This window comes from Mustela lutreola, chromosome 16 (genome assembly GCF_030435805.1).
Source record: "Mustela lutreola isolate mMusLut2 chromosome 16, mMusLut2.pri, whole genome shotgun sequence".
Classification (NCBI taxonomy): Eukaryota; Metazoa; Chordata; class Mammalia; order Carnivora; family Mustelidae; genus Mustela; species Mustela lutreola.
The window spans coordinates 27,246,473-27,273,658 of record NC_081305.1 but is presented as its reverse complement, the minus strand read 5'-3'; the positions used below and the strand labels follow the sequence as shown (position 1 = coordinate 27,273,658).

The window sequence follows — 27,186 nt, the reverse complement described above, 5'->3', positions numbered from 1 at the left end:
TTATGCGCACTGTGCACTTGCTCTCTTTCAAATAAATAAATAAAATTAAAAAAAAAAAGGAGCCTCTCAAACGATCCTGGGAAACTGTAGGCCTCTGGCCATCCTCCTATGTGAGTGGGGACCCCTCCACATGCTGCTCATTGAGATGGTCACCACAGACTGGCCTCACTGGCTCTCATCAGATGTGTATATAAAATATCAGCAGAAAAAGAGATGCAAAACCAGGCAAGAGCTGTTGTCTCAGTAAAGGAGAACTGCAGAGCTGGCTTGCAGGAGGGAGACAGACTTTTCGCTAATTCCCCTTTTGTTCCCTTTGAATTTTGAAGCATCTGACTGTCTTATCTCTTCAAAAACAAATAAAACAAATCTTAAAACAAAAATTGTCACAGCATATCGATAACTAGGGAGGGACAAAGGCTACAAAGTAGCTAGTTGAATGTAACTTCTGTGTTTTAAAAAAATGCGTGTGTGACACCAACAATGGGACACAGTGACGTCACTAACATGCTGATCGGATGCACTGAGGACCCAGGACCACATCCTTGGGGTTACTGCCCGAACCACCAAGCCTGAATCTACATCGTCAGGCATCAGGCAAACTCTGAGGGGCGTTCTGCAAAATGACCGGTTGGTACTCCTCCAACATGTCAAGGTCATAAAAGGAAAAGAGAGGCAAAGGACCTGTTTTAGATGAAAGGAAGATAAAAACCCCTGGTGGCTAAATGTGATTGTGTGGATCTGGAGCGGATCCTGGAGCAGAAGGAAAAATTGCAATCAAGGACATGAAGACAATTGATGCAGACTAGATAATAGGACTGTATCAACGTGAAACTTCCTGACTCTGTTGATTATATTACGACTGTGTAAATTAATATCCTTGTGTCCCGGAAATACGTAATGAAGTTTTTAGCAGTAAAGGGGCAACCTACTCTCAAGTTATTAATATTCTATATAGAGAGAGATAAATGTGACTGCGCGCACATCTGAGTAAAAGGTATGTGTGCGTTCCTTGTATTATTCTTGTCAATTTTCTTTAACTTTGAAATTAATTCAAAAACAATAGAAAGATGTAAGCCAAATCTTATTAGCGTGGTGGGATTGCCACTGAACACTTTTTTCTTTTTGCCCATCTCTGCTTTCCTTGTTTCTATCTTTCCTCCCTCCCTTTTTCTTTCTCTTTCCTCCCTCCCTCCATCCTTCCCTTTCTCCCCCCTCTTCCTCCCTCCTTTTCTTCTTTCCTTCCTTCCTTTCCTTTTGAAAAAGTAATATGGTAAAAGTAATTCACCCTTGTTCTTTGTTTTTTTTTTTTTTAATAGTAATCTCTACACCTGACGTGGGACTTGAACTTACAACCCTGAGATCAAGACATGCATGTTCCACCAACTGAGCCAGCCAGGCACCCCTAAGGTAAAACTAATTCAAATGCTATAGACAAGACTCCAGTGTAAGTCTGCCTCCCGGCTGAGCAGACCCTTAGCTACCCAGCACCCCCTCAGAGGTAACCACAACCATTAGGTGTTTCCTGCGTCTCCTTGCAGATGTATCCTGTCCACATACAAACGTACATGGCTCAGTGGCCTCTTCCACTGAGACACAAATGGTGTCATCCTGTACCGTGCTGTGCTCACCATTCTGCACCTTGCTTTTCCTCAGTTAACACTGTATATCTTCATGATCCTTCTGTATGGGGACAATAGGGGGTGACCTCATAATTTTAAGGGCTGCCTAGAATTCCATTGCTCTGATGTGTCACAATTCCTTGAACCAATCTCCATTGTCACACAGTTAGTCCTTTTCTAATCTTTTATAAGCAAAATTACAATGAATTGCTCCCACTTCTTTGGCCACAATGTGCAAATAGATTATCTAGGATAATTTCCCACAAGTGGAGGTGCTCCGTGGAAGTCCACAAGCCTTCCCCATCATGGATGCTGCTGCGGGGGGCCTGTCGGCTGCGCACGCCTAGCTCCTCACTGCCTCTGCACGCACACACTTCACATTTTCGGATCTCTGCCAATCAGATTTTTAAAAAATGATATCTGGTTGAGGTTTTAATTTGCATTGCTATTATTATAAGCATAGATGAATATCTTATCACTTGCTCTAAAAGCTATTTGTATTATTCTTCATCTCTCCCTGCATTTATATGAATGGTCTAAATCTTCTACCACAGACTTAGCCTTCCTACAGAGAAACCCACGGCATTAATCCCAGGCTGAGCCCTCTTTGGACCCCTCTGGGAACTGAAAAGAATAGGATCTGTATCTCCTGGTGCATCTGGACCAGAGCCATCCTAATGACTCCAGTTTCGGGTTTACTAGCTGTAAACCAAAGGCGATAATTTACCATAGGAGTTGGGAACGTGACTCAGCCCAGGCCCAGGCGAGCGCTCCCGCCCCTTCTCAGCTGCCAGCTGCCGGTGCCCAACCCAGGGCAGGCCTGTCCTGGGACTTTGCAGCACACCTCCTGCCCATCCTTGAAGAACAGAACTTCTTAGTCCCTCTGGATTTCTGTTTTCTCCCCAAGTCTTTAAAAAGCTGTGGTGGGAACAGAATGCTTCATTCAGAGGAAGCCCTGAAAGGCCCTGTTGTGCTGCATCCGGTCCAGGAACCAGCTCAGTGTTCTCTGAAGAAGAAAAGATTTGGACAAAAGCTGGCATCCTGAGAACCCGGGAGGTCAGGCCCTTGTTAATGAGCCACTGGCGTCCCTGCATCATTAGTATGCCTACACCAGAGCTGCCGCTCCTCCAAGCGGCCCCTGGAATCACCTCCATGCAGAGGTTGATGTTGAGATGGGATTTTTTGTTTTTCTCCGTCCAACACTTGCAGGGAGATCTCTACATATAGGGGCTTTTTCTACCTCGGGACTTGGCTGAGGTGGCTCGTGGCCGAGCTGTCCGTCATTATCTTGATCATACCCTTCTTGTAGGCAGAGCCCAGAGTGGGTTCAGATCCCCACTCTGCCCCTTCCTGGCTGGATAACCTTAGCAGATGACCTCTTGGGGCTAGTGTTCTCCTTGCAAATATGGATTTATAATAGTACCCACTGTGCGGGTAATGTACTGGTGTCTTAGGACGCGGAAAATGTGCAGAAAGGGGATTTGGAGATCACAGAAGAACGGAATTAGAAGGGATTCATTTGCCAGGCTTTTCCTTTGACAAGATCAACCCAAGAAAATAACCACTGAGCTCTTAAAAAAAAAAAAAAAAAAAAAAAAGGCAATCAAATCCTAACATTTCATTTTGGGTTGAAATTCAGAAACTTCTTACTACCCTATTACCTTCAGGGTAAACAGTTAAAAAAAAAATAAAATCAATCAATTAGTCCTTGCCCTCGCTCTGAGGCTCCCTTCCACCCAGCCCCTGGCCCCCCTCCCCCAGGAGAGGGTTCCTATCTGCTTGAATCTATCACTCGGCCTGGGGCTCTGTTGGGGCAAGCACAGGTCATCCTAAGATGGGCCACTTTGGCATGAAGATTATTTTGAGCTGAAAGCCATGGAGACCCTGCGGGCTCAAGAGAAACTTTGCCCCTCCTCCAATTACCTAGAAGAATCTGAATTGGGGGTCTTTTATAGCATAAGGGTTATTACCAGAGCTAAATTTTATCTGAGTGACCCATCTGTATGGTAGGGCAGCCATCTAATTACTGAACATCTGCTTTTCTTCTTCTGGCCCCATGAAGTGCATTCCTTTGTTCTGAAGTCCCAGACCCCTACCCACTTCTCCCTCCATTCGCGATGACACACATGCTTCATTTGTCTGCCCCTCTTCGGAATTTCCACGTGTGTGGAATAGAAATTTGATTTTCTAGTAATCTGTCTCAGCTCAACTTGATTCTTCGTCTAGCCAGAAGGACATTTGAGGGCACAGGAATTCCTGCTCCCCCGACCCCTCCCACAGCTCCGAGGCCCCTGCCAGGGGGCCTCTCTCAGCTGTGTGAACACTTAGAGCTCCCTTACATTCCTCCTGCTGCCTCTGATCGTGCAAGTTCCTTCGACCTAGACTGTCTGCCCCCATTCTCCTCTGGCTATGGCTAACTCCTGCTCAACGACAGATTTCAGCTGAAGCATTCATTTCTGAGGATGGAAGGGGGGCAGGGAGGGGCCTGAACCCCCAGATGGGTTATTTACTCCTATGACCCTTTCTCTCCAAAGGTTCTGTCTTGTCACACATGCTGCACGTGTGGTTTCTGAGTCCCTGCAGCCATGAGGCTGCATGCCTAGAGCCAGCACTGTGACTCACTGCGACTGGCAATGGGAAGGGCTGACAGCATGAGTGCTCAAGGAAGAAAAGAGGAACAGAAAGGAGAGAAGGAGAGGACAACAGGTTGGTGGGGAGACGTGAATGTACAGAGGAGCTTTCTGGAATCCCACCGCAGAGAGCAGCCACCCCTTCATTTCCCTTCTGGGTAAAGACCCCAAGAGATGGGGAGAGGTTGGGACAGATACAGTGGTGGCTCTTGAAGAAACAAGCCCTTTGAAATCCCCTTCTGGGGGCGCCTGGGTGGCTCAGTGGGTTAAGCCGCTGCCTTCAGCTCAGGTCATGATCTCAGGGTCCTTGGATTGAGTCCCGCATCGGGCTCTCTGCTCAGCAGGGAGCCTGCTTCCCTCTCTCTCTCTCTCTCTCTGCCTGCCTCTCCATCTACTTGTGATTTCTCTCTGTCAAATAAATAAATAAAATTAAAAAAAGAAATTCCCTTCTGAACTTTGCTGGATACTTAGAAGCTTCAAAGTGTTTACAAACCCTAATTACCCCCACACGCTGTGGCCCCAGGCAGCCACCAAACTTGGCCTCAGTGTGTCTGTTTTCAAGTTAGGAAACTGAGCCCCACAGTTAAGTTCTTGCCTGGGGCCCAAAGAGGAAATGACCCCAAAAGGCGGCTCATGTTCTCAGGAAACTACCCAATAGAGCAAGAGCTGGAAGCTGAGAGTACTTTGGGCCTCAGTTTACCTATATGAATGAGGGGACACTCCCTGCTCTAAAATTCTTAAATTCTCTACTGTGTATTTACTCAGTCCAGGGGTTACAACAAGGCAGCACCCAGGCCACATTTGGCCTTCAAACGTGTGATGATCTCAGTATGTGTTTTTTTTTTGTTTGTTTTGTGTGTATGTGTGTGTGTGTGTGTGTGTGTAATAGAAGAGCTTGTAGAGAAATGGAAATTTGAGGATTCTCTCGAAAGATCTAAAGGCATGGCAACAGTGGACCCACAGAAGCCAGCGCCACAGGTATGAGGCTAGCTGGAGCTAAATGGTGACTCTTTCCTTTATTTACATGGGACACGTGTGTGCTAGCTTGTCACAGACCCCAGTGCTCCCTCTTGTCTCTGACCTGGTTTCCTTCACTCATTCACGAAACCTGCTGAACTATCTCGGCATCTGAATCAAAGCTCTTGAAATATCTCTTCCCTCTTAGTTACTATCTCTAGCTACATTGGCCTTTTCTGGGTTTCTGGTGAAAGTCAAACTCTTCTCAGCCACAGGACCCTTGCATATGCTGTTCTGTCTACCTGGGACACCCTTCCCCCACAACTCTCAGTGGAAGGATCACCTGCTCTGTCTGAATTGGGTTTCCCTTAATATATCTAGAGTAATCTCGCATGCCACATCCCACCTTATAATTATTCATAGGTGTGCTTACTTGTTAGTCTTCTGTCTCCCCTATTAAAATACAAACTCTTGGAGGGCAAGAACTTGCATGGTTTTAGTGATTCCTCTGTCTGCAACATGCAGCCTAGAACCTGGTGCCCCTTGGGAACTTGGTAAATATTTGTGGCAAGAATGTGTAAATGAATGCATGAGTGGGACCCTGTCAGGCCTATGGGATGTCTATTCAGTGACAAGTGGCCAGTCATCACTGTCTTCCTGCAAGGTTGATAAGAGGATGCCATTTTCCCAGCTTTCTTGTGGCATTTACTCAGGCCCATGTTTGCAGGCACATGTGCTCCTTTTTCCAGAAGCCCTGGGATAAAAGGTGAGTGAGAACGTTTCAGGATGTTTGCATTCAAACCCGGATATGTGTGTCAGGCAGGGACAGATGACTAAAGCCATCAAAGAGATAGCAAGAGGGCACCTGGGTGGCTCAGTGGGTTAAGCCACTGCCTTCGGCTCAGGTCATGATCTCAGGGTCCTGGGATCGAGTCCCGCATCGGGCTCTCTGCTCAGCGGGGAGCCTGCTTCCTCCTCTCTCTCTCTCTGCCTGCGTCTCTGCCTACTTGTGATCTCTCTCTGTCAAATAAATAAATAAAATCTTAAAAAAAAGAGAGAGATAGCAAGATAACAGAGTACAAAACGAGGTTTCTTCCACATGTAGAAAAAGAGGCTTGACTTGAATTAAATCTATAAAGTCCCAGAATGGATGCAGAGAGGGAGGGATGATGGACACCCAACCTCAACAATGAGGAAAAGGGGAGACTCCCTTGAAGTTTAAAAGAATTTAAGGCAAAGAAAATCCACCTCCCTCAACCTACTTTATGCAAAGGACCTTCTGATGTCTTCTACCCCAAGACTTAGGATGAGCCAAGAATAAAAACAGGTTTAAGAAAGCTTCATGGGCAGGCACCTGGGTGGCTCAGTGGGTTAAGCCTCTGCCTTTGGCTCAGGTCATGATCCCAGTGTCCTGGGATCGAGCCCCACATCAGGCTCTCTGCTCAGCAGGGAGCCTGCTTCCCTTCCTCTCTCTCTGCCTGCCTCTCGGCCTACTTGTGATCTCTTTCTGTCAAATAAATAAATAAAATTAAAAAAAAAAATAAAAGCTTCATGGACACCTGGGGGGCTCCGTCATTTAAGCGTCTGACTTCAGCTCAGGTCATGATCTCAGGGTCCTGGGATCGAGCCCCGTGTTGGGCTTGGCACTCAGCAGGGAGTTTGTTTTTCCCTCTGCCTCTCCACCAACTTGTGTTTGCTCTCTCTCCCAAATAAATACATAAAATCTTAAACATAGACACACACACACATACATACACACAAACTAAACAAACAAAAGAATCCACAGAACTCTAATAACCCTCCCATAAAAAGAATAGGCTATTACCAAAGGTAATGAGCTCCCTCTCACTGGAGAAATACAAGTGAGACCCTAGAAGCCATTTTTATGACTTATGTACATGGGATTCCAACGTCAGGTACTGCTGAGGTTTTTCACTTGGTGGTTGTACTCAGACCCTCTGACATTGTATGCAAAATTTTTTCTGGGTGACCATCTTTTTTTTTTCATTATACAAAGTGTTGGTAAGTTTCTTTAGCTTTCACAAGGGTTTATGATTCAAAAAAGATTAAAAGTCATTGAGGGAAACTGATGGCACCATTTTCCCAAACTGGCTGCACATTAGAATCAGCTAAAGTGTTAAAAAAATAGGAGACCCTCTCAAACACCCACTCCAAGCCCTCTGCATCAGAATCCCCCCAAAATTGTGTTTTTGAAGGCTCTCATTGGGTGACTCTGATGACCTCAACCAAGCAGTGGTCTGAAGTCTCTAAAAAGTGTTAACCAAAGGCCTCGGTGAATTTTAAGCAACTTTGCACCCCCAAAGCTTTAAAATTCCAAGACGGAGGTCACAAACCAGGGCCCCATGGGCTGCTTTGGCTCCTGAGTTTGTTTTTTCAAGAGGAGAGTGAATATTTAAAAACAATAAACAACTTTGGCCAGTGGTTAAAAATTGGGATCATTCATACACACACACACACACAATTCAGATTTCCAACATCATCTACAAAATGCAATACATTTCTCCTATAAATCCCCTAGAAAAGAGCTGACAAAATTAAACCCTAATTCCCAAATCTCAATATTAGACTAAAGCTTACCGTGTTTGCCACAGGCCCCACCATGCCCTGCTACATACAATCAACTTACTTTGCTCGTAAGAGTTAACTGCCTAGTCCCTGCAGGCACTTTAGTTGGAGACCCCTATTTGAAACTTCCCCAGAAATTTACCAGCTTGAGGGATTGTTGACTCCAAGGTGTTTCCCAAAAATGAGACAGAGGCTGTCTGTTCCGGGCCGAGTTGGGAACCGAGGGGCCATTAGGTCTGTACTTTCCCCAGCCCCCTGCCTCCCATCCTGCTGACATCTAGGAGTTGTCCTTTAACTCTGTCCAACACTGGGCCAAGGACTTCAAAGCCACACAAGATCCAAATTGAGTTGACACTAATCCTCTTTGGCCTCAGCCTGTTTTCCCGTGCCAGGCAGAAACTTCCCGCCTCTGCTCGCTTCCTATTAAAATTAACAAGCGTTGCAGGCAGGCATCAAAGGCAGGGTTGTGTCTTTAATATTCCAGGCAGGCCCAGGCTGTGATCACAGCCCCTCCCCCTCTTCCTCTCTTCCAACTGAATTGGGGAAAATGGTTCGGCTGGGAGTGCCAGAATCAGAACCTTGGCCATCCTTGTCTGTTTGATACTGGCACCAAGGAAAATTCCAGGGCCGGCAGAACATCTTCACAGCAATTTTCTTCAAAGTGCCCTGCAAAAACTGGCCAATTACTTGGAAGAGGCAGCCTTAGAAGGGTGTGTTATTATTCCTATTTTACTAGTAGGGACATGGAGGTCAAATGGCCTGCCCTGGGCCAGAGAGACTGAGAGCGAGAGGGAGTGAGATGAATGGCATCAAAGCAATGGCAGCTTCAGTGTCCATCTGAGGCTCACACAGACCTGTATCTGGTCCAGGAATTGTAGCACACCAAGGCTTTCATGCCCAGCCCGGTTTCCGTGACCATCCCTCCCGTTCTCATGCTGGGCTTCCCAGACCTGAGCTGTAGGAAGACAGAAGGTCAGGAACCCCACAGGGGGCAAGCAGCTCTGTCATCAACCCCTCTACAACACAGAAAATGACTGTGGTGGCTAATTATTCTCCTATACAACCCCCAATCTCTTGTCTTTTGTTTTTTTCTCCCCCCCCACTCCATAACATCAATTGGGAATGATCTGATTATCTTCAGAGAACTACGTATTTATCTTGGAGTGATTCACAAATTGAATAACTAGTACACTATGGTCCTGACTTATCAGCGGAACCCGGACAGGTGGGAAGGGGCTGGGTGGTTGCAGGTTTGGTCCTTCCCAACCTGAGATACCTGTTCAGACAGAAGTCCACAGACACCACCACCCCCGCCAAGATCATGGAACCAGAGGAAGCGCTAGAGGTCTAGCGAGAGGTCGGCCACTGTTGGCAGAGCTCACTGCAGGGGCTGTAGGTCCTGAGCTGCTGTATGCCCACCCGCATATTTGGAGGGAAAGCACAGCCAAAAAGGGCCTGCAGACAATGAACAATTAGTGAAGTTTCTCGAAAAAGTGGTTTTGATCCCAATGCTTTAAATGCGAACTGCTTTTCTGGGACTTCGCCCCTCCAGAAATCTTAGCGTCAGGCATCTTCCCAACAGCTGTCTCTTTAGCAGTCCCCAGAACAGAGTAGGGAGGGGCCTGAGCAGAGACCTAGATGTGGCCACCTCCTTGGTGTTTTGGGGAAACTGAGGCCCCCGGCAGAGAAGTAAACTTGTGAGTGAGTGACACCAGGGAGTGAATTTAGAGGACTCAGTTGCCCTGAGTCCCAGGCCAGTGGCCTTGCCTTAGAAGAGAGAAGAAGAAACAAGAGAAAAAGTGAGATGTGTGAAGGTAGAGGGGAATGAGAGAGGGCATGAAGGGGAAGGAATGCAGAGTGAGTAAGAGAAGACGGGGAGGGGAGAGGTGGCTTCAGGACAGACTCTCTGCTTTATTGCATCACCCAGGCACATGGGTCTGTGATGCCTGCCGATGGTCTTTCCCCTGGGCATCTTGGCTCCCCAATTATACCATAAAACCTTCTTTGTACCCCTGGGTGAGGCATGGGGCACTATGTGGGGCCCTAAGTGGTTGCTTCATCTGAACAGGTGGTTCTGGGAATGGGCACACTTGATAGTCTGTATAGGAGGTTTCTGAAGCCCGGGGAGGTTTGTTTCCTCGATGTAGCACCTCACCCAGCTGATCTGCACCTGGGGGTGAGGTTGGGGGTGGTTGATAGGCGAGGCACTCCCCCACTCAGAGCCTCAGGCTCCCTATCTGTAGACGGGTTTGGGATTGAAAGGGTGTTTAGACCACAGTATTGCCCTTAACAGCCCTGGTGTTCTAGAATTATGCTAATTCCAGTTCTTCTGTCTTCTGCTTCTCTCTTTCTTCAGGCATTCCTGAGAGGCCTTACAGGGCAAATCCAGAACACCTTACTATAAATACTTTTCAACTGGAAGGAAGGGTTTCTAAACAAAGGATAAACTGCAGAAGCATAAAATGAATTTTGCCTGCTTGACCATTCCCCCAGGGGCTGAGTGACTGCTTGCAGAGAACTTGAAGGCTGAGGATATGCTCTGGGTGGCCCCTCCACTACTCACCCAACCCTGAGTGGCCTTCCTAGGGACATACCTGGGTGTTCATCTTCTTCATCCCCAAGGTCACTTTGAGCCTTCTGAATGGGGAAATCATTAAAAACCAGTAATGTGGGGATGCCTGGGTGGCTCAGTCATTAAGCATCTGCCTTTGGCTCAGGGCATGATCCCAAATTCCTGGAATCAAGTCCCATATCGGGCTCCTTGCTCAGCAGGGAGTCTGCTTCTCCCTCTGCCTGTCACTCCCCCTGCTTGTGGTCTCTCTCTCTCTCCCTGACAAATAAAAAAATTAAAAATCTTAAAACGAGCCAGTAACATGGGAAGACAGGGGCAGGCCATGTGGCCAAGAAAGTGATATAAACTGGTCCCAAAGTCAGATTGGTTAGTGTGCTGCCCCACTGAGCTCTCACAGAATGCAGTGTGTCAGCAAGAATCCTGGACCACAGAGAGGGGCTCCAAATAGCCGAAAATCTTATGATAGTATGCTCAGCCTCAGTAGCAATTAGGAAAGTGTAAATCAGTAACCAAGGAAATGACATTTTATATCTGTCAGGCTGATGAAAATTAAGTCCGAAAATACCAAGTGTTAACAAGGACATGGACAAGGACACTCAGGGAGGACATTGGTCACAGGAGTGTAAACTTTTGGTGAGCAATTTGGGAATATTTAGGAAAGTAACATAAGCACATGACCTTCTATCCAGCAAATCTGCTTCCAGCTTTACCCCCAGAGAAACTGTAGCACATGTCACAGAAGAAATCACATGTGTGTAGCAATCCATTGCAGCAACATTCATAATAATGGAAAAGGGGAAACACTGAAATGGTCATCAGCAGGGAGAAGGATTGAACTGTGAAGCCGTCTTATAAATAGAATACTATGGGGGCGCCTGGGTGGCTCAGTGGGTTAAGCCTCTGCCTTTGGCTCAGGTCATGATCTGAGGGTCCTGGGATTGAGCCTTGCATTGGGCTCTCTGCTCAGCGGGGAACCTGCCTCCCCCTTTCTCTCTGCCTGCCTCTGCCTACTTGTGATCTTTATCTGTCAAAATCTTTTTAAAAATACAAATAAATTAATAGAATGCTATGAAGCAGTTAAAATCATAAATTTCAAAATACTGGACAAAAAAAAAAAAAAAAAGCAACCAAAAAAAAGGTTGTAAAAGGCTCCATGAGGAATGATGCCATTTTATGTGAGGTTTACAAACTTGTAAAACAAGACCATGTAATTTTTATAGGTACATAGATGTGTAGTAAAAGTAGAAAAACATGCGTGGGCATGGTAAACACTTCAAGAAATTAGTTCCTGGGTTTGGTGGTGGGATAAGAACAAGATATGGGAAGTTTACGTGGGAGGTTTCCACTCTTTCTGTTTTGTTCTTTAAGTCTTTGAAATGAATAGGACTTAATGTTAATATTTGCTAACTGGAAGCTTCCGTATCCGATTTTCAATTCTTATCTGTTTTTCAGATCATCCAGAATATAAATAATAATTGCATAAAACGAGAGAAAACGAGGAAGGGCATTGGGCTAGAGTTCCCATTCAGATTCCAGATCTACAAGCACCCATCATTCCCTTGGGCAAGTCAAGTAGCCTTGAAGGCAAGGCCTGTGTGGTGGTGTTCCCACTGGTTCTAGTGGCAACACTGTCCCCACCCCAGATCCAGTTATTATGTGAGAGGAGGTGGATGAGATGAACAAGGCAAAATGGAGTTTAAAAAGAGCAGCTGCCCCATTTTTTAAAAAGATTTTATGTATTTATTTGAGAAAAAAACAGCATAAACGGATTAAGAGAGGCAGACAAGCAGACTCCCCACTGTGTGAGAGCATGACACAGGGCTCTATCCCAGAACCCTGGGATGGTGAACTGAGCCAAAGGCAGATGCTTAACCGACTGAGCCACCCAGGTGCCCCTGCCCCATTTAAATACAAGAGAGGAGGGATGAGAACATCCCGTCTGCACCAGCCCCTGCAGTACGCCTCCATGAACCCCCAAGGCTGTGAACATGCACCGGGTAAAAACTCCCACATTTCACGAGGAGCTCAGAGCTTACCTAAACTGGGAGAAATGAAGGGCTTGAGACTAGAGTAAGACAAGTGAGGCACCCAGGGCACAGAATCTAAGGAGCTCCTCACTCTCAGGGTCCTTCAAGCACCATCCCACACGTGTGTGCCCTACATTCGGCTCACCTTCTCTTTTTCCGAGAGCTATTGACATACTTCTCGCCCCTGCTGGCAAGCAGGCTTCTGATGACCAGGCCCTGTGTCTGACTCACTTACCCCATCCAGAGGGCTAACCTGAGACCTAGTGCACAGTGGGCCCTGAATGTGTGCTGAATGATTGATGGGACGGAGGGAGGGAGGGGAAGGACAAAGGAAGGATGGATGGACAGACGTGAGCCTCTTGCCCCATCTCCAAAGCCCTAATCTGGGTTGCCAGCCAACCCGGGCCAGCCACTTTGCTGCTGGGGGCAATGAGTATGGGTAATTGTTGGCTTTGGCCTTACTCATCCTTCCTTTAGGGCCGTGTGCAAAGCGGAGGGTTTCACTTGCCCAGTGGGTACTGAATTACAGCCCTGTAGCTGGAGTCCTATGTAATTAAGCAACAGCCACAAACTCCAGAGAGTCTGTGAAGTCTGCTGAGCACACAGGTGATTGGGCATCGAGCAAGGTGGCGCTTAATTAGACTTGGCCTGATTTTTACAATCCACAGAACTGAGATCCAAGTCCTCAGAGGCTGGACATGCACTGGTTAAGGGGTTCTTTACCTGGGCTCCATAAATGGAAGTGGGGGCCTGGAAAACAGAGTTCTGTGTGTGTGTGTGTTTGTGTGTGTGTGTGTGTGTGTGTATTTTGATTGGAGGGAAGAGGCTTTCTTGGAGCTCTCCTGAGACAGAACTGCCCCAGAATCCCTGGCATGTGCAGCTTTCTCTGTCTGTCTCTCTTACACACACACATACCCACTATCACCTTAGCTGTTGGAACAAATGTCTAGAAAAATATATTTAAAGGAAATGTGTGAAAATAAAAAAGGAAATGTGAAGAACCTTAGAGTTCATCAAAATCTACAGAACCTCTTCCTAATGATAAGATTTTCCGAATTTGGATCACAGAGGAGGAGGCATCTCTTTAGCCCAGCAGGGGAGGAGTAATAATGCATGGGGAAGGAGGGTGCTGCACCTGCTCCTCTCAACCAGCCTCCTACCCCAAAGCCCAGCCCATCAGGGTTTGGGGCTCTGTCACCCCTCTGTGCCATGCTTTTTTCCAGGCTGGGCCATGGAACGGATTTGTGACAAAGATATTTGCCCTTAACATTCTTCACGGCTTCCAACTGCTTCTTTGACTTTTCTATGCTCGCATCTCCTGTCCTGCTCCTTCCACTTATTATCATCTCCCTTCTAAAGATGACAGACTGATGTTTGGAAAGGTCACGTGCCTTGCCGAAGCACTGAGGGCAAATTCCAGGTATATCTGACTCCATATCAAGCCATCTATGAACACAGCACACCACCGCAAACACAAAATCTTAATAATAGCTACCATTCCTTGAGCACTTGTATGTTAAATGTCTGCTCCATGAGGAGACCCAGTGACCCCCATTTTATAATTGGGGTTCGCAGAGATAAGGGATATAGAAGAGTCAGAATGCTAACCATGTGCAAAGGACCGCTGCCTATAATATTTGCTGTGTTCTCTCTTGCTAGAGTGTGAAAGGCTGCTGAGAAGCCCACGATCAAGTATGAGGACAACCAGACCATGGCTCACCATCTGGAGGATAATGGCCTATGAAGCTGGGAGGCAGGGACATGCAAACTACACCTCTGTGAGGTACCATTACACTTCTTCACACTTACCAGATGGGTGAACATTTAGAAGTCTGAATACAGGAAGCACTGGAGGAGGAAGTGGGGAAATGGGAACTCTCAGAAATTGCTTGAGGGAAATTAGTATAAATTAGTATAAGATCTTGGGAGAGTGATTGCCCCACCACCACCTAGCCATCCCTCCAGGGATGAGTGAGTTTTGCATACTGGTGTACATGACATGAATGGGGACCTTCCCTACAGTATTTCTGTAATGAAGAAAACATGCTACAAGGGTCTAGGGAAGGGAAGATGGGCCAGTTAGGAAACGAGCTGAATCTTCCCGGGGGATGATGATGGCCCAAACCGGGTGGCAGGGGTGGAGGTAGACAAAACCGAGGGGGGAGCTGGTTGGAGGTGAGGCGGGGAGCAGCAGCTCAGTTGGGGACGGGGTTTGAGATGCTGTTTGACATCCACATGCAGATGTTGGGTAACAGCTGGAAATATGGCTCTGGAGTTCAAAAGAGAGGCCAGGGATAGAGATATAAACTGGGAGTCACCAGCACACAGACAGTGTTTAAAGCCGTAAGCCTGTTAATTTTTTTTTCTTATAAATAAAAGAACTGAAGCAAATACGACCATGTTGACATCTGTTAATTCTGGGTGGTAGATATGATGGTGGTTATAATACCCTTCTTTGTACTTTTTAGTAGGTTTGAACTCTTTAATAATAAAGTTAATTAATAAATAGTTTATAAGGCCACAAGGCTCCAAACAGCTGACCAGTTCTGTGAGAAGTGCCTCGGACCTAAAGCATGGGTACTAGTAACGAATTGAGGAATCAAGTTCAGGTCCTCTGCTGCCAGAAACCTAAATGCAATGACCAGAGGTTGACCCTGTTTCTCCATTTGAACAACAAAAGCTGGCCCACAGTTTCTCAGGGTTCTTTCGGGGATAACCATCCAGGATTCAAGCTGGTGCCCCACAGGGTCCCTGATGGCCCAGATGGTATCTACCCACCTCTCATGCCTAGTCCTGCAGATAAGGCCAGAAATACTCCATAAGGGGGCTTTGTAGGTAGAGCCCATAGAAATAGAGCCCAGAAATACCCCATAGGGGGCTCTGCCTCCAAACAGATGAAAACTGTACCAAGGGGAGTCAGAAATGACAGGATCCCACAGTCCCCAGCCCTCAAGAACACAAAAGGAATTAGGCTGAGCTTAAAGGCGGGGAACTTCAGTGACAGAGTAGAGACTTTTAGTGACGATATTTGAAAAGTGGGTTTTTTTAGGATTTTATTTATTTATTTATTTGTTTGTTTATTTATCTGGGAGAGAGCGCAGGGGTGGGGAAGGAGAAAGAGAGAGAAGGAGACAACCCTCAGGCAGATTCCCCACTGAGCGTGAGGCCCAGTGTGGGGCTCGATCTCACAGCCCCGAGACCATGACCTGAGCTACAACTAGGAGTCAGATGCTTAACTGACTGAGCCACCCAGGCGGCCCACCATATTTGGAAAGTCTGCATGTGTCCCCCTCAGAACCCCATGACAGATGGCAGAATAGTCCATGAGCCTGAAACATACAAACGGGTGGGTGGCTGAACCCGTCTGCCGGGTGTTAACAGTATTGCTACTGCTAATAAGTGTGTATTACTACTATGCATTCTCCCGCCTAACCCTCATAAGGACAGTGCCATAGGGTTATCGTTTTCATTAGCCAGATGAGAGCGCTGCAGGCTCAGAGAGGTCAAGCCTCTTGGCCCACATCACACAGCAAAGAAGGAGCCGAGTCTGGCCACAAAACTCTGCATCTCAAGCTCTTCACAGCTCTTGCTGAGCTGCAGGTTCCTCTCCATCTCCTCCACAAGAGCCAGGGAAGACAGCTGAGATGTAACTCTGGGAACTGAGCCAATTATTCCTCATCGGCCCATAACTGGGCAGCAGCACTCCGTGAGTCTGGCCACTGGGATGCTGAGATGAGGAAGTGCAGCCTTCGTCCTTGTGAAGTGTGTCATCCGGAAAGCAAGTTCAGTATCTAAACCAGCATAACAAGACCAATGGCTCCAGGCTGCTCCGGGCTGGCTGGGGGCACGTATGTCCAGAGGCTCCCTGTGTGGGAAAAGATGGTGATCCCAGGAGCAAAACACGGACCAGGGTGTGGAGTCCCGGCACAGGGTTTTTCTCTAACCTCAGCACCTGGCCCAACCTTAATTCCTGAGCCATGAGTGCCAGAAACTTTCTAGCAAAAAAATGCTGGGCTCAGGAACATGTATTTAGCTTTTACCTTGATGGGAAGGGGAGACTATGGAAACCCTGTCATTTCGTGTGTTATAAGTCAGGGGTATTAGCTGCTTCTTGGGAACAACCTGTTTCATTGTTCGGAAAAAAAAACCCTCGACGTAGGCACGTTAGTGAGGCCATACCTGAAGGAGATATTTAGGGCTGTGGCTCAAAGGAGCTCCTGCTACAGTGTGATAAGGGGAGAGGGGCTGCAGCCTTCACAGCTTTCCTGCAGAGAAGTTCTTACCTTGGGACCCAGTGGGTGCGGTGCGAGGGTGGGAGTCTGGGTTCACCAACGAGATTTAAGAGATGCACAAAACCTCTGAACCTGTGGGGGAAATGTTGTGGCTTGGGGCCTTTTTTTCTGGGTAAAAGATCAAGAGCTTCCACCAGATTTTCATAGGACTCCTTGAAAACTCCAAGAAAGCGAAGGATCACTTCTTTCAAGATTAAATAATACTTCTTTGAAATGTTGATTTTCTTCTTCTTTTTTTTTTTTTTTTAAGATTTTATTTTTTTTGATTGACACAGAGAGAGAGCAGCAGAGGAAGCAAGAAGCAGTCTTCCCGCTAAGCAGGGAGTCCGATGCAGAACTCCATCCCAGGATCCCGGGATCATGACCTGAAGAGAAGGCAGAGACTTAATAGACTGAGCCCCCCAGGCATCCCTTAAATACTAATTTTCTAAGCGCGGATTTAAGCTCTGCCTGCAACCATTGCATGTTTTCAGGGTGATGCATGTATTTTTGTTTTTATGCTCCATGCAAAAATCTGGAGCTGAGACTCAGAAGACAGGCAAAAGGAACCTGTGGGTGTGCTTCCCCAGGCACTGGAAGGACTGTGTAACCAGGACAGGACAGCCTGGGACAGAGCTCAACATGAACTTGACTGCCTGAAGCTACACAGAATTGTTTCCATCTACACAGCGCAGAACCTGGGAAATAGCTTCATGCTATCTGCGGGATTGAATTTTGAGATTTTCATTCAGTTGGGGCCTTAAGCAACATCACGGAGTCAATCATGTGAGGAAGAAGCCATTCCTGGCTTAGAGAGGAAAGAGGGAGGAGAGTTGGTTTGTATGAAGGTGAAGGAAAGTCCGTTCCTTGCTCTGGGCTCACAGTTTAGGCTAGACCCTGTAAGGCATTGATATCTGCTGCAGGGGACACGTGCAGGAGTGGGGGGAGGCTGGTCCTGTCACGACATAGGCTGGGAATGCAGGCTCAGGAAGATGAAACCAGCCTCTGAACTCTGAGAGCAGTCCTACCCAGGCATGGGTTTCCTGGCCTGAGATGTCCTCCTGACCTTCTCAATAAACTGTACACTCTGGTGTTACTCACCCTTGGCTTCCCAGTGCCCAGCACAGTGCTGGCCCTCAGAAAAAGGTGAATGAATGGAATCTGCCTGGATCCCCCAGAAGGCTGTGAACTCCTTGCAGGCAGGGCCCATTTCTACATCAATACAAGACTACCCCTACCTACCCTCCCTGTGCCTTGCTGATGTCCAGTGGGGCTGAATCCCTTTGTTCTCCCTGGAACTTCTTAGCTCAAACCCATGGTTTCAGCAGTCCTTCTACATAATGGATGATGGGGACGCCAAAAATGATGGAGACCCCAGCAATTTACAAGTAGGAGGAACTGTCTCCATTGGTCTGGCCATGTCCTATCTTTTTAGCCTTTCTGAAGGGTGACAGTATTTTTCAGGAGAGGCCCTCAGTGCCCACAGGCAGGAGCCTCGTGCATTTAGTTGTCCACTTACCACTCACTCCCTTGCTTATGTGTTCACTCCCATGCTCATTCCCATCTTCAGTCGTCTGACTCTTCATCTCATTCATTCATTTCCTAAACGTTGTGCAGACCGCTTCAGAATCGAGATGCTTCAGACACAGGTCTTGCCTCCCAGAGGTCTGAGATTGGGACACGGGGCACAAGACCCATGAACACACTCACACAATGGAGTAAAAAGTAGTAAATGGCATGAGAAATATGCAGACCAGTCACAGAGGGGTCCCAGAGGGAAAGGTTTCTTCTAGGTGAGAAAGGGAGAGATCAGATGCAGCTTCCTGGAGCAAGGGTCAGCAGCCACAGCTCCAGAATCTCTTCATGGAGACGGGGTGAGGGTGGCAGAATCTGGGGGCAGCTTGAAGCTGCATCATCAGGAGGGCCCGTTCCATAAGACTGAAGATCAGTCAGCTGCCTGATCATGATGAGATCGGGGGCTTCATTCACCCCCAAAGTACCCCCTGGCTTCTCCCACTCAAGTAATGGCATCTGAATCATGTTTCGGTAAATGAGGAGGATTTATCTGGACTCGAGGTGGAAGGGAAAAGATGAACACCTGACAGGAGCAAAGGCCTGGAGGTGGAAAAGTTCAAGGCCAAGTACAGAGAAACCGGATTCCTTAGGTTTTGGTGGAGGGGGTAGAAGGGAGGAGTGGACTGTGACTTTGGAGAACCTAAGCTGAACCTGGAACGCAAGACTATGGTGTCTCGGCTTCATTCAGCAGATGGTGAGAGCCACTGAAGGTTTTGAGCAAGAGAATAACATGGCCAATGTTATTTGTGGGCTAAATCTCTGGGGCAGAGTGGAGAATGAAGAGGAGAAGGCAGGCCATAGGAGGCTGATTCCAGACCCTTCCTAATGTTTGTGGCCAGGGCTGGGGGTGTGTATGTGTGTCAGAGCAATAGTGTAAATGGAGGTTCCCATGTCAATGGCTAAAATACCTAAAAGTTATAAATCAAATGAACAAATAAAATACTTTATATCCCCCTACGCTTCCAAAGAGAGCTTCATAGCAAACTGAAGGGCCAGGTTCAATGTTTAATTCTCAAATCTTCACATAGGATGGTGCCCAGAGATCCGCCCCATAGCCCCAACCCCCAATCTGGGGCCCATGTCCAGTCTTTTTCCATCCCTACCTCCTTCCCTCACTGCAAGAGACCCCACATACACCCATAGGCACCCAGTCCACACATCCAAAGTCTGTTCATACCCCCAGCACACGGCTACCTCCAGCCAGGCTTCAGGCCTAGAGGGACACACACTGGCTGCCCATCTGCCCTTTGGAGCCTAGGGCAGAGGTCCAAGCAAACCCTTGAAAGCAGGCTGGCTTGGGATGAGAGAAAATTCCAGAATTCAGCATGTTACATGTGTGATCTAGAAGGAGAGGTTGCACACTCCCATTGGGCTCGTGCCCCTAACTTCTGGCCTTCTCACTCAGGGGGTCTGGAGGACATGCCAAGATAAGGCCCGAGTGGGGCATTCTAAAGCCCATGACTCCAGATAGGGTCCCCCTTTTGCCCACGGTAAGGGCTTTCATGACCAGGGGAGACAAAAATGAGGCCCTGTGAAGGAAGGAAGGAGCAGAAATGGCAGATTGCAGAGGACTTGGAGACCAAACAGGTGTAGCTGCAAATCCGAGCACTGTGAGTGCCACTGGAGCCTGAACCTGGCTCCTTGATACCTTGGCACGTGGGTAGATGGCCACCTGCACCCCTTGTGAGGAGCATCCGTATGACTGTACTGTTCATCCTCTCCTCTGCCCTCCTCCTGCCCGCTCTCTCCAACCCCCAGCCTGCGGCGTCTGGTTGGGCCGTGTGCAGGGCGTCTGGCCCCAGGGACAGGTGGGGTGCGCCCAAGTGCACACCTACACAGCTATAAATAGGGAACCTCTGGCAGCTGCTCACTCAGCTTCTCTTCCCCAGCTGTCACAGCACTGAAGCCTCTTGGACGCCTGGACCATGGACCCCGGGGAATGCACCTGCATGTCTGGTGAGTAAGGATGCCCAGTCTGGGGTCCTGGAATCTTGCACCAGCTTCCAATATGGAGCCCACAGGACTCTGGTAAATATCTCTCTTCCTCCAATTAGGAGCTGCCAATGGGGTTTGTCTCAGACCGGCGACCTCTGATGTGGTGCCCACTCTGTTGCCTACCAGGCTGATTTGCTAGAATTGAGACCTTGGCTCAGAGGGCACTTAGTGTCAGGCCCCTAGGGGCAGCCACCAGAGTCAAGGGCCTGGCAATCTGGTTTGGGTCCCTTGATGCCATTCACTCCTGACATTTCATATTCCTGAGCCCCCGTATTCTCATCTGAAAACTAGGATCACTCCTCCCCAGCTGCCCACCTCCCAGGGCTGCTAAGAAAGTGCTAAAATCACAAGGCACTTGCAGAGGTCAGGGGGGTCATTGGAAGTTTTATGTGGACTCCCGAGTCTCTGAATCCCCTTAATTCCATGGAAGCACATAGCACAGGAGAGAGGTCAAAGTTTGGAGGCATCTTGGGCTTTGGAAATGGCATCAAGAATTCTCATTAAGCCTCTCCAGTCCTTAGCGGGACATATCTGTACCCAAACTTGCCAAAGAGACAGAAACTTCCAGCATTTGACGCTCAAAATTTGATGCTCCAAATGATAGGTGGAATGATTTTTTTTTAATTTTTTAAAAAGATTTTATTTTTATTTATTTGACAGTCAAATAGGCAGAGAGGCAGACAGAGAGAGAGGAGGAAGCAGGCTCCCTGCTGAGCAGAGAACCCGATGCGGGGCTCGATCCCAGGAGCCTGGGATCATGACCTGAGCCGAAGGCAGAGGCTTTAACCACTGAGCCACACAGGCGCCTCTAGAATGATTTTTTTTTTTTTTTTTAAGTGCAGATGGTTTTTATGTGAAAAACAGTTGCAGCTCTCGCTTTAAGGTTATTTGTGTCCCTGGTCTTTCTCCTGCCCATTCAGGGTTTCCGTCTTGCCTCATGCCTTAAAAAGGTGAAGAGGGTATATACAAGGCTTCCACAGTCCCTGGGGACCTCATGCTTGGTGACTTGGCCTGGTTCAGTGGTTCTCAAAACTGATTGTACCTCAGAATCATCTGGCTTGCTTTTTAAAATATGATTCCCTTTCTCCACCCAGACTTATGAATCAGGATATCAAGGGTCAATCCCATGAATCTGCATCTTAGCAAGTATCTCGGCTGAGGGGCCCAATGCAGCCACCCCAGTTTCCATCCAGGGACTGTGGCTGGGAACCATCCAAGGGCCCATGCCCTGGGGGTGATGTTCAGGGGACATCTCCATCCTCTTGTCCAGCCACTCTCCAAAGACAGGCCAGAAACCCTGGCACCATGACAGACCGCGACACACCTTGCATCTGCATTTGACCTCAGTCCTCGCGCTTAGGGCTCTGTTCTCTCTTCTAGGAGGAATCTGCATCTGTGGAGACAATTGCAAATGTACAACTTGCAACTGTAAAACGTGCCGAAAAAGTGAGTTATGCTGACCCGGGGCACCGCTGGCTGGAAGCTAGGAAAGTCTGTTCCCTCCCTTCCTGACCCTGCAGCCATGGTGGGATTAAGCAGGTTCTGGAGGTCTTGGACCCATTTGGGAGGGATCTGAAATGATAGCTGAGCTGAGGCCTGAGGCTAAGCTCCTAAGGGGAGGACAGCCTCACCTGGGGGTGAGGGTGTCTGCAGAGTTGCGGGTATGAGGAGGAAGAGGGCTTCGGGGAGATCCTGCTGTGCCCAGTGCTGAAAGGGATCAAGCACTGGCTGGGAGTCGAGCTCTGGGTTTAATTTTTAGATCTGCCACTGACCTATGATCTTGAGCAAGCCCCTTCCCCTCTCTGGGCAGCTGGTAAACTCCCGATGACCCTGAAGATCCCTCCTGGCTCTGACATCCTGAAGCTTGCTGCCCTGGGGTTTTCTGCTAATGGGGATTGAAGCCTGTGGCCTGCTCTGCCCTTCCTACTTTCTCTTAAACTGTGGGAGAGGACGTGGAAAAAGGGGAGCGTTGACCCCAAACTGACCTGTCCCATCTCCTGACCCTTCCAGGCTGCTGTCCTTGCTGCCCCCCGGGCTGTGCCAAGTGTGCCCGGGGCTGCATCTGCAAAGGGGGCTCGGATAAGTGCAGCTGCTGCCCCTGAAACGCATCCGTTGTGCTGGGGGCCGAGGCCCGGGAGCCATCTGTACAGTGCCTTAGTCGAGAAGTTGGAATTATTGTACTATAGGTTATGCTTTTTATATATTTGCTCAGATGCGGTGTTGGTGAGCTTCATGTAAAGTGCTGGAAAAATAAAGGTCTCACTCATGGTTGTCTGGTGGCTCCGAGCACTGTTTTCCCCTAATCCAGCAGGACCAAGAAGGGCTGGCACCATTGCATACGGTAAGCGCCAGCCTGCACCCCTTCGTCAGGCGCCTGCTAACCCCAGGATCCCGCAGCTCTGCCTGAGGGGGCTTTCTCCTGCTGTGTGATCTTGCTTGGTGTGTACACAGAGCAGCCCAGGAGTACTGGGGAGTCAGTGCCCCTGGGAACAGCCCTTAGCTAATGACAAACGAGAGTTGGCAGATACATACCCCCCAGCATCTCTACCCTTACAGTGGGACAAATCTGAGGCAGGTTCTACACCATGCCCCAAGAAGTCTCCAGCGGTGTAGCACTCCAGTAGCCCACAGCCATAGCTCACTCATTAACATACCCCACACTGGCTCCCTTCCTTCCCTACCTCACTTGTGTCCATTTTCCCACCAGTGTTTCCTGGGATTCCCCACCCAACAAAACTCCTTGTACAGGGTCTGCTTTGGGACTAACTGAATCTTAGCCAGGGTCTCCTGGCACAATGTTGGCCCAGAATGCCTTATTGTGTTAAGAGTGCTATTTAAAGGACATTCACGCCAAATCACCCATGAACTCCTAGTGCAGGATATCTGAGTGGATCTAAAGAAAATCCCCAAGGTCAAGACATCAAGGGCATTCGCTCCAGACAGGGGCGGGGAGAAAGTGATGCTGTTCACTGAGGTTCTTGCTGTTCCCAGAAGTCAATGTAAAGAGAGTCTGAGGTCTCTGCTGTGCCCTTCCCGCCCCTCCCCCGCACCAGATTGCTGACACACACATCAGCTTCCACCTGCTCTGGTACAAGTCCAGCCAAGCTTGATGACCGTCAGTGTGACCATTGTGCCTAACACAGCCCTTACAGTGCACCAGCGACTGTGCTGAGCCTTCCACACACACGCTCTGCAACAGCCCTGCAACAGGCTGGGTTGTATGGAGGAATCCTGGTTTTTTTAAAAAAATCATTTATTTTTAAATAGGTCTACATGCACAATGCACAAAACACAAAAGATCCAAAGGGTATAAGTCTCCTCCCCACCTTTGTGCCCCAGTCCCTCCTTCTGAAGACAATGACAATAAGCACTTACTTGTGTAACACTCCAGGAGTATTCACTGCCTGTACAATCACACATGACATGCTGCCACACACACACACACACACACACACACACACATGCACGCGTGGCAGTGTATTATATACCTGGGGAAACTTGGTGTTTTCCCTTATAGAGTTAACTCTCTACCAAGTCCTTTTTTCCACTTAAGAAAGAAGAGTAAATAGAGGGAAAAAATAAGATTGAAACACAAAGAAATAGGGCGACAAAACAAGAATTAGTGGATGAAACACCATGGGAAACAAAGAGGAAACTTCACGCATCTCTCCCATGGCAGAGCGGCTGCTAAGCCTACCTAGCCCTGCCAGAGACCATGCAGAGCACAGGCCATAAGCATCTATAAGAAGCACAGCAATGAGCCTTCCTCTCCCTAAAAATGCACATATTAACTACCCTCACTCAATTTTACATGTGGTCTTAGGGAACCCCTGAACCCACTGAGCCATCTCTAGATCCCCCAGGAGATCTGGGTTAGGAATCTATGGTCCATGCATGCTATCCAACATTTAAAAGAATAAAGTGGCCTAATAATAGATGAAAATATTAAGCACCTATAACCCATGAAAGGCTGGGGCCGAGTCTGCACGGGCTTAGGACATTATCCCACTTGGATGGAAACCACAGGAAGCCTTAGTGGGGAAAACAAGGAAAGGCAGGTATGTCGCAGGATGAGGACGGAAGTTCCTCACGGGGACTGCAGGGGGCGCTCGAGGTCCAGAGGCAGGTGCGGAGGCGGTGCTCTGAGCCTGGTGCCCTGAGCCTGGTGCCAGCGTTGTGGTGGTACTTTCCGCCTCAGTCAGGCGGCGTGTGGGGGCCCAAGAGATCCCAGAAAGGGCTTAGAACCCTGACGAGGCTGCAGGGGAGATAAATGAGGCCAAAATCTCCAAGGGCCGGTTAGGTGTAAAAAGCCCTTAACACTGTATGAACCACCTAGATTCACAAGACATGAGGCTTTTAAAATAATTTGGCAGTATGGGTCCAAGAACCATGAAATCCTTTTTATTTGTCCCAGTAGCTTCATTTCTGGAAAGCTGTCTAAAGAATTCGCCGCAAATTCAGGGGGAAATTAAAAAGCCTCACTCTCATGAAAAAATTCATTGAAGTACCATCCGCAATTGTGAAAAACTGGAAACGGCCTCAAGTCTATGAGATCATTTCAAGTAACAGCAGCACATACAACAGGATATGATACAGCCACTAAAAATGCAAAAATGCAGGAAATAATTACGGTAAAATCTGAAGTAAATATTAGGTTACAAATTAAGTATGCAGTCATTTATTTTAAAAAAAGAAGCCACACAGAATACAAACCATGGAAATGAAAATATGCCACAATGTGAACAGTGGTTGTGTTCACATCACAGATAAAAGATAATTTTTCATTTTCCTTCTTTTCTATTTTTCTGGATTTTCCAAAATTTACTGAGGTAGCACATTTCTAAAAAAAAAAAAAAAAATACTGTTTGACCAGGGGGAAAAAATGTATCCTTTGAGTCAGAAATTCCAGTGTAAGGAATGTTGTATCCTCAGGGAAAAAAATCATGAATATACACACACGCAAAAGCTACCAAGATGTTTGCCACATCACGGGTTATAACAGTGAAGATCTGGAAATGACAAAAGTGTGTCTAACCAGGGGACTGGTTAGATAAAGTGTATAATGAACTAAAATAAAATTAAAGAAGTGGAATTGATTTCATGGACAGATGTTCATAATCTGATAAGCTAGGAAAAAGGTCATTTATAAATCAGTGTATACGGTAGGCTTCTGTTTTCATATTTGAAAGATTTATATTTATTAATTTTTCAAAATTTCTGCAATAAACAAAGAAGGAAGAAGGAGGAGAGGGGAGCTAGACCCAGATGTTTTTGAATTTGAGGTACAGATGGTCTGAATTGCACAATTTATTTTTAGAGGCAAGGATAGGACAGAGTACTTGAAACTGATGCTTCAGTTTGGAAATTTTGGGTCACGTGACCACAATACATATCGGCTCAATGGAGGCTTCCCTCCCTCTCCATGCCCAGCCTCATCATCCGCCTTCCCTGGCAAGTACTCTCACTTACTTTCTCATAGTTCAGTCCTGGGCATGACTTCCCACATCTGACAGAGGATGAATCAGAGGTCTGGTGATAGAAAGTTGGTGATAAGGCAGAGGTTCTGATGCTCAACTGAAAACATGTGGTGAAAAAAACCTTCCTGGATTTGTTATAGGATAAAGTCAAGCAAGGTTTCTCAACCTCGGCACTACTGACATGTTAAGCCAGGTCTTTCTTTTGGGGGGAGGTTAGTCTGGGCCTTGTAGGATACTAGCACCCCTAGCCTCTACCTATTAGAGGCCAGCCCCAGGACAACCACCACCACTATGTTGTGACAACTAGAATATTCTCAGACATTGCCAAATACCCTCTGCAGGCAAAATTGCCAACCGTGGAGAACCACCGAAGGAAGGTGAGATGTGAGACAGATCTTTAGCCCTGAGTCAAGCTGGGTGGTTTTTGGGAGAAGGCGATGCTACTGGCCCCCAGCCCTGGGTAGAGGGGAGTGAGGATCTAATGAGGAAGGGAGAGAGGGGAGATGGGTTTATGCAGAAAGCATGGGCACCACCATGTTATGTACCTCCTGGCAACACTTAGCTTACTATGTGTAGATTTCTTTCTTTCTTTCTAAGATTTTATTTACTTATTTAGGGAGAGAGAGCGACAGAGCTCAAGGGGGATGGGGAGAAGGGGCAGAGGGAGAGGGAGAAGCAGTTCTCTCCTGAGCAAGGAGCCTGATGTGGGGCTCTATCCCAGGAACCTGGGATCATGACCCGAATGGAAGGCAGATGCTTAACCGACTGAGCCACCCAGGCACCCCAGGCATATGGATTTTTTATTAAATGCCTCCTTACCCAGATAGTGGGTTCTCAGAAAAGACAGACGTTGTCATTGTCCTGCTGCCTTTGCACCTGCCATTCCTAACACAGTGTGTGGCTTAAGGCTGGTGTTCTATACACATTTGTGGTAGTGAAGGAGAGAATTCAAGACCACGGTGATCTTTACACTAAGCAGGATGATGAGGACCATGGAGTAACTTCATTAAGACATACATAATTTAACCGGACTCTTCCTGACCCAGCCTTCAAGGGATCCCATAAAAAAGGGTGGGCCTGAACTCAGACTCCTAGTTCTCACTTTGATTCATTCATTCGGCATTCAAAGACATTCCAGATGTGCAGGGAGATTTACTAAGCATAGAAGGGAGGAGAGGAAAGGAGGAGGAAGAGGAAAGAAACTTGTTGCTTAGGCGCTGCCTTTACAGACTTCAGAGTGCGTCAGGGAGACCGTGGGACTAACTCTTTCCCCTCTCATACAGGGAAGAAAATATCTAGACAAAACCCCGTAGAAGTTGTAAGAAGGATAGTTATGTCTGGCTGCAGGCAGAAAAGAAGACTTCCTGGAGGAGGGGGTCATCGAAGCACTGTTTGTTGAGCACCTGGGACGTGTTCTGCAATCTGCTTGAAGAAACTTCAGAATGTTCACCATAAGGAGTAATAGTATAGTTCACCA

General features: G+C 47.7%; 1 protein-coding gene across 1 annotated transcript; it reads left to right on the top strand.

The window, feature by feature from the left end:
* The first annotated feature begins 30 nt into the window (after nt 1–30).
* Nucleotides 31–27,186, top strand: MT4 (metallothionein 4). Its single transcript, XM_059153143.1, has 9 exons — nt 31–994; nt 1,317–1,407; nt 4,154–4,325; nt 5,934–5,972; nt 14,051–14,174; nt 20,127–20,193; nt 21,613–21,678; nt 22,243–22,573; nt 26,993–27,186. Exons 6-8 carry the CDS (start codon nt 20,163–20,165, stop codon nt 22,332–22,334), a joined length of 189 nt encoding a protein of 62 aa, XP_059009126.1. The 5' UTR covers nt 31–994; nt 1,317–1,407; nt 4,154–4,325; nt 5,934–5,972; nt 14,051–14,174; nt 20,127–20,162; the 3' UTR covers nt 22,335–22,573; nt 26,993–27,186.